This window comes from Gekko japonicus, unplaced genomic scaffold (assembly GCF_001447785.1).
Source record: "Gekko japonicus isolate JY-2015 unplaced genomic scaffold, Gekko_japonicus_V1.1 scaffold1250, whole genome shotgun sequence".
NCBI lineage: Eukaryota > Metazoa > Chordata > Lepidosauria > Squamata > Gekkonidae > Gekko > Gekko japonicus.
The window spans coordinates 539,002-550,775 of NW_015173163.1; the positions used below are offsets into that span (position 1 = coordinate 539,002).

Consider the following 11,774-nt stretch of genomic DNA (forward strand, 5'->3'; position numbering starts at 1 on the left):
ACACGAACAGTTCTGCACTGTTTTAGTCCTGCCAGACCATTTAGCTCTTGGAATTTTGGTTTGTGCTTTTAGAAATGCAATCCAACTTGTGTTCACAAGGCTGCCTTTCAGATAACACGAAGCCCTTTTTCTAGAAGAAGGGAAATGTTGCTTAGGATATAGGCTGCTTCCACATGGGGGCTAATACCCACAGGTTTGGCAGTCAAGAGTAACACCCTTGTGCCCTGACCTGGATAGCGCCGGCAAGCGCAATCTCGTCAGATCTTGGAAGCTAAGCAAGGTCAACCCTAGCAAATATTTGGAAGGGAGACCTCCAAGGAATACCAGGGCCGGGATTGTCTGTTCGGGAATACTCAACTGGCAAGTTGTCTGTTCGGGAATACTTAACCGACTTTCACCGGCAAGCGGCCAAAATCCGGAACTGAACCAACCCAGTGTTTGCGCAGCAGTACCTGCTGGGCCTGAATGCAGACATTCGAAACTCGGTCTTGGGGACCCGAGACCCAAGAACCTTGGTGGCATGGATGCAGGATGCGGAGAGCGCCAAGAGCCGCTTGCGCACTATGTGGCAGGATAACGCGATAGCGGCCAGGAGAGCCACGGCACCACCCCACCCCAAGGCAAAGGCCACCCTGCAGTTGCCATCAGTCAGAGAGCAACGGATGAAACAATGGCTTTGCCTACAATGTGGGGAGCGAGGCCATTTTGCAGCTAACTGTCTCTCGGGAGAGGGCAGAGGATCAACAGGGAAAGAAGGTGATAAACCCCTGAGCGACTTGCTTCCCAGAAAAGGAACGGTGAGAGCCAGAAGCCCCCGCGCCCTGGAAGCCGAGGTGGATGTGTTGGAAAACGAGTCAAGTGGGGAGGAGGTGATGGAACCGGCGGGAAAAGGCCAGGTCCTGCTGTAAGTTCCCGCTTATTATGTAACCTCCTGCCGGGAGAATTTCCTCCTGTGCGCTTGGATTTCATTTGCTTAGCCATTTACCTCATCCTGCTATATGTAGGGATGCTTCCACCCCATCGTCATTCCTAACAATAAACCTGTGGACATGGTGATAGACCTGTAGTCTAATAAAGCATAACGCTTCCCTGGAAACGTGTGTGGAGATTTACTTGCTGTTGAACCTGACATGCAGAGGCAGGCAATCAAGCCACCTCTCTGAAAAACATCCTAGCCCCACTAGGGGTAACTAGAAGTCACCTTGACTTCCAGGCTCGCAAGCAAGCAAGCAAGCAAGCGCGTGCACACACACACACACAATACCAAAAAAAAGAGAGTAAAACTTTTGTGTATTATCCAGGAATAAGGACAACAATCGCTTTATTCCCCCCCCCCCAGTTGTTAGGTTTCAGAGCCAGACATTCATATCAAATTTGCGATTTTAGCATAATGATTCATAATGATAACACTCGTGGGGGGGGGGGATCAATCCAAGGATGGTTGGGGTAGGACAGGACAATGGAACGCACATGTATCTGGGAATCAGTCCCATTCAATTTACTGAGACCTCCTTCTGAGTAAAGGAGCAGAGAATGTGTTTGCAAGAATAGGTCACTGGGGAAAAAGGAAACCGTTTCTGGGAAGCCCTTCCCCACTCCGAGAGGCCTCTGCCAGAGTTACACGCTTAGGACTTGGCTCCGTTGTCACTTCCACCAATGATTTCCTGGATCCAGCTGGCATATTGGCTGATTTTGGTGTAGGCACCTGGCAGGTATGGCTGGCCGCAAGGGGTCCCACCCAAAGACACGATGCCCTGAAGCATATCGTCACAGATAAGTGGCCCGCCAGAGTCTCCCTGTTAGAAGAAGATCACAAAAGTTCTTATTAGTGCATGCTGTGATACCACATGGTGGGAGGAAGGCATGGTTGCCAACCTCCAGGTGGTGCCTGGCAATCCCCTGGGATTAAAACGGATCTCCAGACAGCAGAGATCAGGTCCCTGGAGAAAGTGGGCCACTTTGGAAGGTGGACTCTATGACATTGTACCCCATTGAAGTCCCTCCGCTCTGCAACCCCACCCTCCTCAGGCTCCACCCCCAAACTCTCCAGGTATTTCCCAACCCGAAGCTGGCAACCCTAGAGGAAGGAGACTCTCCCCTCTCCCTTTGGTCTTCCCAGTCATTGTCACCATTTAGAGGCAGCTTTGCCCGGGAAGTCGTTTCCAAGGTGCATGGGCCTTGTGCTACAGACAAAGCCTCTGCCTACATCCTGCAGCCTCTCCCGTGCTCTGAAGCCCTGACTTGCTACGTCACATTGGCTGTCATACGGGGGCCACCTCAGCAGCATATAAGGATACAGAGCCCACCATTTTCTCCAGGGGAACTGATCTCTGCCATCTGGAAAGCAGTTGTAATTCTGAGTGATCTCCAGCCCTCACCTGGAGATTGGACACATTTTACCTCAGAACAGCAAAACTGTTTAGAATGTTAGAGGCAAAAGCCAATCAAGTCGCATATGCAAACGACCTCTGTGTTCCAAGGCAAAGGCCAATATATGCAAATAACCTCTGTGTTCTGACTGGCTATGGGGGGGAGAGGAACAGCAAAAAGTTTAGAATGTTGGAGGCAGGACTCAGGCAAAGCAGCCAGTGGATAGGGAGACCCTCTGAATGACAGATCAGAGAGCGAACTGATTTTGGAGCGTGTGGAATGTTCTAGAGAAGTGCCACTACCATTCGGCTTTTATTTATAAGGGGGATTAGAATTCTTGGCTTGGTAGAGAAGTCATCCCAACAGTTAGGCATCTTGGCCTGGTTTGTCTTCCATTGTTTTATGAGCACACTCAACTTCCTGTGTACTTCCCGTTTTGTGAGCCACCCTGAGCCTGCTTGCGGGATGGGCGGGGTATAAATATGATAAATAAATAAATACAAGGGGAAAGCTCCTTACCCGGCATGAGTCTTTGCCTCCTTCAAGAACCCCGGCACAAAGAATATTCTCAGGCACAACGCATGGAAATGGATCCTCACATAACTGGCTTTCGAGGATCGTAATGTTAACGCACTGAGGCACGTCGGGAAATGTTTCTGAAAAGAGCAAAGGTAGTCGTGATCATCTAGCAGAGGGGTCCCTAACAAATGCTCCCTCTAAGCTGTGGAGTCTTGTGAGCAAAAATTCTACTTTGTGAGCGACTGGCTACTGCATAAATTAGTTTGCTCTAAGACAAAAATGTGTGAGCCGGAGGCTAAAAAACAGTGAGCTAGCATATGCTAACTCATCTTAGAGGAAATACTGGCTAACTTTTTAAAAACATGACGACATCTTTGGAATTTGGAGAGGAGGTGGTGAGTGCTACCCCAAAATGGCTGCCACGGAAGGCAGAGCCAAACCCAAAATGGCTGCTCTAAAAGGCAGAGCCAATCACAATACCTCACTTTGCAAAATAATCACACAAGGGGGATAAAAAGAAGGAAAGCCCAAGGGGAGGCAAGAAGGGAGAAAGGGGAATATTAAGAAGGAAAGTCTGAAGGGAGAATGGAATCACACAAGCAAAGCATAGGTGCTTACCAGCCCTGATCCTGTAGTGGCTGCAGCTGCCATTGTAGTTAGGGTTGCCAGTCCCCAGGTCCCCCCTGGTTTGGGGGGCTTTTGCCTGCTGCCAGCCAGCTGGCTGGTGGGGAGAACCCCAGCCCCCAACAGCAACGTTGCTGCATGACGCTCTGGTTTGAGGGCAAAACTCTATAGTTTGAAGTTGGTTTTACCATAGAGTTTTGCCCTCAAACCAGAGCACTACACAACATCCCCGACATGATGATGTACCTTACAGTGGCCTGCCCATGTTCTGCAAACCTCAGTATGTGACCTTGGGCACTGTGTTGAGGAACCCTGGTCTAGCAGATGCTTGAGGAGGATCTGCTTGACAGGGAGAGCGTGCTCTCCTTTCCCCACTCTCCCCTTTTTAAGAAAACAGTCTTGATATAGTATTTCACTAGGGCTGCTTCCACAAGGTGACGATCCACCATGTAGACAAAGCATCCACATGGCGGTTTCCCCTGCTGTGTCTAGGCCAGTGTTCCCTCTAAGCTGAGTTAGTGTGAGCTAACTCACAGATTTTTAGGCTTTGGCTCACACGTTTTTGCCTTAGCTCAGGAAGGATGGCTCCAGAGTAAACTAATTTTATGCAGTAGCCAAATCGCTCCCTCACAACTTTAATGCCAGTAGCTCACGAAGCAGAATTTTTGCTCACAAGACTCCACAGCTTAGAGGGAGCATTGGTGAGGGCTATCTCAAGTACTTCTGCATCTTCCCTGTTCTCCCAGGTCTGCCTTCTCTCCTGGCAGGAGCACTTTTTGACTGCATGGTAGAGTTTGTCACTCCTACAAGCTCCCCTTATTCTGACCCCACGCTACGTGTGCACTCTTACCAAAGTGGGCTTCAGGGCTTTGTAGCCCTACCTTGATTGGTCCCTCTGGATGTGTGCTGTTCCCAGTGTGAGCTTCAAGTTTTGTGGCCCTTCCATGAGAAACCGCAGTGGTCTCTGGTCATCAGCCATTGCCCTGCCAGTGCCAGATCAAAGATCGATATGGGTTTTGGGGAATGCTGGGCCTTGCTGGAGCTGGTGCGCCCTATAGGTTGCATCCACCTGACTTCTTTGCTCACTCTCACTCAGTCCCGCTCCTGACGACAACCCGTGTTCCACGTGGCTTTTGTCCAGGGCTATTTTTGGGCAGGAACACACAGGAACGGAGTTCCACAGTGCAGCTTGTTCCCAACGAGGGAGGGCTCGTGGCCAAGCTGAGAGGGGCTACGTAAGCCGTAGGGACAGCAGGTGTGTTCAGTTTTATCAGCATGATGTCATTTTCGCATTCAAATTCACAGACGGCGCTGGGGTTGAATAAAACAGTTTCTGTGCTGGTCCTCATTTGCTCATGCCCAGATGACTCTGACAAGCTGTGCTCTCCGAGACGGATCACGATCGATCTCCTGTGAGAAAAAGCGGCAAAGATCTCAAAAGAGAAGAGTCCCTTGAAGCAAAGCCTTGACTGACCAGCTGATCTGTGCTCTAGTTCAGGGCTCCTCTACTTTTTTGAGCCTGCGGGTACCTTTGGGATTGTGACACGGCATGGTGGGCACAGCCACAAAATGGCTTCCACAAAATGGCTGCCACGGGAGGCAGAGCCAGTCAGTAAATGATCGCTGCAGCTTACCTTCAGTCACGAAGTGCAGATCCTTGCGTCGTGGTGGCAACGGCTGCCAAAACAACATTTTAAAAAAACCACACAGCCAATCAAATCTCCAGGAGCCAATCAGAAGCCTTGGTGGTCAAGAGCCCTATCTGGTCCTGCCGAGTTCCTAAAAAAACACTTGGTGGGTGTCCTGAGGACGGGACTGCCCTTCCCCCAAGTCACCAGAACGAGCCGTCGACCGGCCCGAAGACGAAGACACCGAAACCCCCGCGAATCGGGGGCGAAGAACGACGGAGGTTCAGACACTTACCGGCTGGAGACGAGGGGTCAGGGCCGGCGTCAGAGCTGACGGGCGGAGTCGGGGCTGCCGGGAGGTGCCGCGGCGGCGAGACCCGAGGCAGGGACGGGGGAGGAATGGAGACCGTGGAGGCAGGTGGCGGAACACCTGCCTCTCGCCTTCCTAAGGAGGGAGGGGCGGCCAGAGAACAACATGACTGGGGCGAGCCAGCAGCACGGGGACACAGACCCGGTGCAAGAGTGCGGCGGCCGAGACGGGCGCCGCGGCCCGAGCAAGGGGAGGTAGGAGAGGAAAGAGCCACGCCCGGGGACGGGCATCTCCACTCTTATACGGGGGCGTGGCCCAAGGGGGAGGGAAACACAGAACCAAGCAGGGCACCTTGGGAGACGGGGAAGGAGGATATAAGGGTGGGAATGGAGGAGGCCGAGGATGACTCCTGGAAGACTGAGGCACAGAGAGAGTGTACGTCTGCCCGCAGGGACGGGAGTGAACTGATTGGTGAAGTAACCACCTTCCCCCGTCCAGGTGTCTGAGGCCATCATCTTCCTGGGAGTGACGGAAGAGGTGGCCACACTTGAGGGACTGGGGAGCGACACCGACGAGGACAGCGCTAGTTCATCATCCAGCTCCTGATAGGCACTGCATAGGTGCCCCCTGCTCTAGTTTGGAATGGAGGTCTGACTGGGCCTCTGGCCTAGAGCAGATAGCATGTGACTAGCAGCTGAACATGCCCGCAGGTCTCCCTCTAAAGGCAGGAAATGGGAAGTAGTGGGAAGATGGAGGCTTGGTCCCTGTGACTCATTAGACCGGGCTGTGCATTTAACTAACGGACAAACCAACTACAATATGTCGTCGAAGGCTTTCATGGCCGGAGTTCATTAGTTGTTGTAGATTTCCCGGGCTGTATGGCCATGGTCTTGGCATTGTAGGACCTGACGTTTCGCCAGCAGCTGTGACTTGCATCCTCAGAGGTATAACATGGAAAGATGGAGTACTCTCTGTGTCAAGGTGAGAAGAAAACTGGTAGGCAGGTGTAACGATTCCTTGTTTATATGTGGGTGTGTCTTTAGAAGTTTGGATGCATAGCTGTATGAAAGTCTAGTGTGGTTGAAACAGGCAAGTTGTGTGATTGGTGAGTGACAGAGAGGGGGAGGGATTTTGGAAATGATTCTGTGTGGATGAGCAGATATGTCAGTCAAGAGTGTCAGTTAGTGAGATGACTGTTGAGAAAGACAGTTGATGTTCAGTTAAGCAGTTCGAGTTCTGATTTCTGTGAGAGAAGCAGAAGTCAGTTAAGCTATGTATGAGTGGAAGGAGACTCATCCCTGTGTGGGATGATTGGGTTCTGTGTAGTAAAAGAGTTAAGCAGTTTGTTCGTTTTAAGGTCTGAGAGAGAGAAGTCTTGTGTGCGTTATGAAAAGTTGAAACATAAAGAAACAGTAACCGTATATGGCCTAAGGAAAATATTGTTACAAAGTGACATGCCCAGATCCCTGTCAGTAAGAGGGAAAAGTGTGTGAAATATCAAATAATTCTACTTTTATTTAAGATACCAGTACTAAAGAAATTCTTCCCAGGAAACACATAGTTCCTCGAACGCCTAAACTCTCGATCCACCTACCCTGTGATAGGAATATTATAGAAAAAGGTTTGGAAAGCCTTATAAAATTTCCTGGTGGCAGCCGGATACCCAAAGTAAAATAATACATAAGAACACGTTTAAAGGAAAACCAGACCTCCCCAGAGAAGAGGTCGTCACAGCAGGTAATTTATATCTACTCAGGAAGGTGGGGTAGGGCTGAGTCATTATCTTGTAGGAGTTCCACAGCTGCTGGCAAAACGTCAGGCTCTACAATGCCAAGACCACGGCCATATAGCCCGGATAATCCAGAACAACTAATAAGCCAACTGCACTATGCTAATTAGTACCAGCAGTGTGAAAACATCTGGATTCACAGACCACCTCTTTAAGAGCAGTTTCCAACTTAACCTTTGACGCTGAATTTGCGACTGTAATGATCCCACAAGTCCTGTGATAAATTGCCATAGGGATACAGGGGTCATTTTGTAGAAAAAGAGGTGTAGGAGCTCATTCGCATAACTCATTAGCATAACTTATTTGCATATGTTACACCCCCTGACGTCACCGGAAGTGTGCCAGAACAGAAGGCAGCACCCACCACACAGGCTTCACTGGACTGTTTTGGATTGCTAGCTGTTTGGGGGGGGGGGATGTGCTGATCTGTCCTCGCAGAGGAGGGAGAGCTTGTACCTGTATACAACTCGGTCTTAAAGGTGCCACTAGACTGTTTTGGACAGGGGGGGGCTCTGCAGCTTACCTGGCTGCTTCTTGCTCTGACTGAGGGCTGCTGGGAGCAGGGGGGGGGGCTTGTTGCATGTGCCCACCCCCTGAGCTCTTTACTGCCGGAGCTCTGCTCCTGTGCGCTCCCGCAGGAGATGACCCCTGGTGATGCAGGATGTCATTTGGCACCCCAGGAGCTTTGGAGGTGGGGCAAGAGGCAGACAGGACATTGTGCAGTGCATCCACCAGATGTACAGCGTGTCACTATGGTGTTACCATACAGTTTCCAGAGCATCAGCTGAGATAGTGATGTCACTTCCGGATGCAGCACATTGCCTAATGTCATTTCCCCCTACCGATGTTTGTTCTGCTAGCCCAGATGGAGAAGGGTGGGTGGGAGGGTCAGACGGCCGGAGTGGGCAAATGGCATGCCTGCTGGAAAAGTTGGAACTGAGCTTATGGCACCACTTCAGACCACACACTATGTTCACTGGAAATATTAGCCAGGGTCTGAAAGAGAATTCTAAATAGGTCCCCTCATCTCCCTCACCCATCACCCCTTACCTCTTCGTACCCATCACCCCTTACCTGTTTAGACAGCAGTGAGCCGCAGTGACCACCCAGTTTAAGTCGATCAGTATTCCAGCACAGTAAGGCAATGTTAAATCGTACAGCTGCACGAGCCAGGGATGTGCATCCTCGGGGCATTCCCTGCCTCCGATTATCCGATTGCGATACGGAGATACTGCAACATAAACAGGGAAAGCTTTCCATGAATCTGAGACGGATGCCAGACACTCGAAAAATAGCAGTACCTGCCAATCCGTCTGCAAAATAACTGGCATCTCTCTGTTGTTCTCTGCTAGAGGAAAGCTAAAAGATACAGCATCCGGCGTGGACTTCCTGGGAATACTTAGTATTTAGGAGCCAACTAATATAATATCTGCATTTTGGAAATGAAAATGAATTTCAGACTCTGCGGAATTCTGAATTAGGACACCGACAGGCTTTGCAAAGAAGGGAATGTTACAGGATCATGAACATTCACACTGAACTCTCATTTGAAATTCTCAGTCCTAGTCTTACTGACTATACCATACTGGTTCTCCAACTGCCCCTCAGATATTGCATTCATTTACTGCTCTCAAATACTAAATAGAAGGGGACAAAAAGAACTGCAATAAGACAGTCACGTTTCTATGGCTGACAGCGTGTACTGTTTGCGCGTATCAATGTCACACAAGCGCAATTATTCAACAATCTTTTAAACTCCCACATCAAAGACTAAACAAAACATGTCCAAACCCCTTCCTGGATTCAAGAATCACACCTGATCCTTACCATAAGGTAGCAGCAGCCCCAGGAAAATGCCCAGCAATCGGCTTAGATCCATAACAGAAGCTTTGCCTGGTGGTGTGTCCGTACACGGTCAAGGGTGAACTGGACCCAAGCGATTAGGAAAACAAGATAAAAATAGGCCCAGTGCTGTTTGGCTTGCACACAAAGGTCAGTGCACAGGTGCCCGAAAGGTTCCACGTTCTCACCATCCCACAGCTGGCAAAGAGAGATTGGGTTTGGGAAGGACAAGGAGGAAGAGGAGGAGGAGGAAGAGAAGAAGAGTTGGATGTATACCCCACCCTTCACTCAGCGTCTCAGAGTGGCTTACAGTCTCCTTCCCTTCCTCTCCTCACAACAGACACCCGTGAGGTCAGTGGGGCTGAGAAAGCCTTGAGAAAGCTGCTCTTGAGAGAACAGCTCTGAGAGAACTGTGACTGACCCAAGGTAACCCAGCAGCTGCATGAGAAGGAGTGGGGAATCAAACCCAGTCCTCCAGATTAGAGTCTGCCGCTCTTATCCACTACACCAAACGGGCAGATCCATCTTCTTCTAGAAGGGAGAAGCGCAAGGGTTCACACTATGTGACTAACGCTAGCTATGGGGACCACCCTTGAAGTACATATAGAAGCTCTGCAGAGTATAAACAGTATGAAGGTGCAGGTTTGAAATAATCAGATCTTTCAACAGGGGTCCCCAACATGGCACCCACCGACGGGTGAGCCGAGGTGGGCCTTTTGCCCAGCAGGGCTTTTGATTGGCTATGCAGATTTTGTGATAAGTTGCTTTGGCAGCATCTGACCCCACCGCACGAGCATCTTCACTGCATGACTGAATGTAAGCAGTGTGCCTACAAGAATATATATATATATATATTTTAATTTTAAGCACAGCATCAGTCTGAAATCTTGAAGAGTTACTCTTCGAGGCATGCGTGACCTCACTCCTGTGCATTTGGGGGTCAGCTCCGCCTCCTGGGGCAGCCATTTTGTGATTGGCCCCACCTCTTTTGGGAGCCATTCTGTGGTTGCGCCTACTGCCTTGTGTCAGAATTTCAAAACTATTCGCAAGCCCAAAAAGGTTGGAGAACCTTGCTCCACTTAGAGAGAGAAAAATCAGTGGAAGAGACGTGGAGCACACACAGCAGGGCTGGTTCCAGGTTTAGAGGGGGCCTGGTAGGGATGCCAGATCCCCCGTGGCCACTAGTGGGTGATGGGGGGGGCATAGGGTTGCCAGATCCAGGGTAGGGAACTCCTGGAGATTCGGGGATGGAACCTGAGGAGGACAAGGACTTCAGTGGGGCACCATGCCACAAAGTCTACCCTCCAAACATCCATTCTCTCCAGGGGAACTGATCTCTGTAGTCTGGAGATGAGCTGCAATTCCAGGGGAGCCCCAGGTCCCAGCTGGAGGCTGGCATCCCTAGGCCCTAGACACAGAGTGCCCAGGAACCCCCCTCCTCTGTTCTGTCCACCACCATGCCCACTGCTTCCCTTCCTGCCTACCCACTCTCATGCCACCTGGCCTGTTCCCGTGTTGGGTTGCCAGCCTCCAGATGTGGCCCGGAGATCTTCTGGAATCACAGCTTGATCTCCGGGCAGCAGCGATCAGTTCCCCTTGAGAAGATGGCTGCATTGCGATGGGCTCTTTTTGTAGCAGGAGCTCCTTTGCATATTAGGCCACACACCCCTAATGTAGCCAATCCTCCCAGAGCTTACAGAGCTCTTCTTACAAGAGCTACTGTAAGCTCTTGGAGGATTGGCTACATTAGGGGTGTGTCGCTTAATATCAGGGGTCGTTTCGTAGAAAAAGAGCTAGGGGAACTCATTAGCATAACTCATTAGCATATGCCACATTGCCCCTCAAATGTCCAGGAATTTCCCAACCTGGAGCTGGCAACCCGACCCCCACCTGCTTGCAAGTTCTCCCACCACTTGGGCTCACAGCCACCGGTCATGCCAGCAGCCCTTTTCCTGACAGTGCGGAGCAATGCATGCAACTGGAAACACTGCCGCTACTTTGCACCGCCAATACACTGGGCAATACGGTCATCTGGGAGCACAAGGGGCTTTGGTCGAATGTTTGCAAGCAGAGGGTGAAACGGAACGTGGGTGGGTGGCAGGGCAGGAAAGTGGGTCCTGACATACAGCATACTGTTTTTCTTTAAAATAATAAATGGATAATAAACAAGCACTAGAACTAGTCTAACATAATAATAAACAAGCACTAGAACTGGTCTAACATAATAATAAGCATGCACTAGAACTAGTCTAACATAGTTTTGGCTCATTTGGACACCCCGGTTCCTTTCGCCAGTCTATAAATCTATGAGCCTCACCACACTGGAGAAGACAGAATCACACCATAAACCCGGCCAACGCTGCAGCTCACCCAGGGAGAGACAAAGAGCTGGATACAAACTCATTGGGCAGGAACATCTCTGGATCAGCACCAGTCAATTCAAGTGTTTGGAGAGCTTGGATTCATAAAATGTAGTTGACAACCCTGGAGCAGGCTTTGTGCAGAGTCTCAAGAGGATATAATGTTGGGTCTAAAGGGCAAACATTGGTTAAAAAAAAAATCATTTCCAGATGTTATATATTGATACCCAAGAGACACCCTAAAAGTCACGAGATAACAATGACCAACAGACGCATGATGCTCTGGTAAGAGATGCCACTGCCGATACAGCAGTGTACCAGATAACAATGAC

At 50.2% G+C, this 11,774-nt stretch overlaps 2 protein-coding genes across 2 annotated transcripts in view; both read right to left on the bottom strand.

The window, feature by feature from the left end:
- LOC107119867 (alpha- and beta-fibrinogenase OhS1-like) overlaps nucleotides 1–1,051 on the bottom strand; it is a 20,682-nt gene extending 19,631 nt beyond the window's left edge. Inside the window, exon 1 of the mRNA XM_015422481.1 lies at nucleotides 1,042–1,051. Coding sequence (XP_015277967.1) covers nucleotides 1,042–1,051 — 10 coding nt within the window. The remainder of the gene's footprint in view (nucleotides 1–1,041) is intronic.
- A 309-nt stretch (nucleotides 1,052–1,360) lies between these two features.
- LOC107119868 (snake venom serine protease-like) lies at nucleotides 1,361–9,122 on the bottom strand. The gene is made up of 5 exons (XM_015422482.1): nucleotides 9,068–9,122; nucleotides 8,315–8,471; nucleotides 4,685–4,923; nucleotides 2,890–3,026; nucleotides 1,361–1,796 (listed from the first exon to the last, which is right to left on the bottom strand). Exons 1-5 carry the CDS (start codon nucleotides 9,117–9,119, stop codon nucleotides 1,626–1,628), a joined length of 756 nt encoding a protein of 251 aa, XP_015277968.1. The 5' UTR covers nucleotides 9,120–9,122; the 3' UTR covers nucleotides 1,361–1,625.
- Between the last annotated feature and the right edge of the window lie 2,652 nt (nucleotides 9,123–11,774).

Coding starts and splice junctions, on each gene's coding strand:
- LOC107119868 (XM_015422482.1), bottom strand. CDS start 9,119: ATGGATCTAAGCCGATTGCTGGGCATTTTCCTGGGGCTGCTGCTACCT. Junction 8,472..9,067: donor GGGGCTGCTGCTACCTTATG/GTAAGGATCAGG, acceptor TTTATGTTGCAG/TATCTCCGTATCGCAATCGG. Junction 4,924..8,314: donor GCTCACTGCTGTCTAAACAG/GTAAGGGGTGAT, acceptor TTTTTCTCACAG/GAGATCGATCGTGATCCGTC.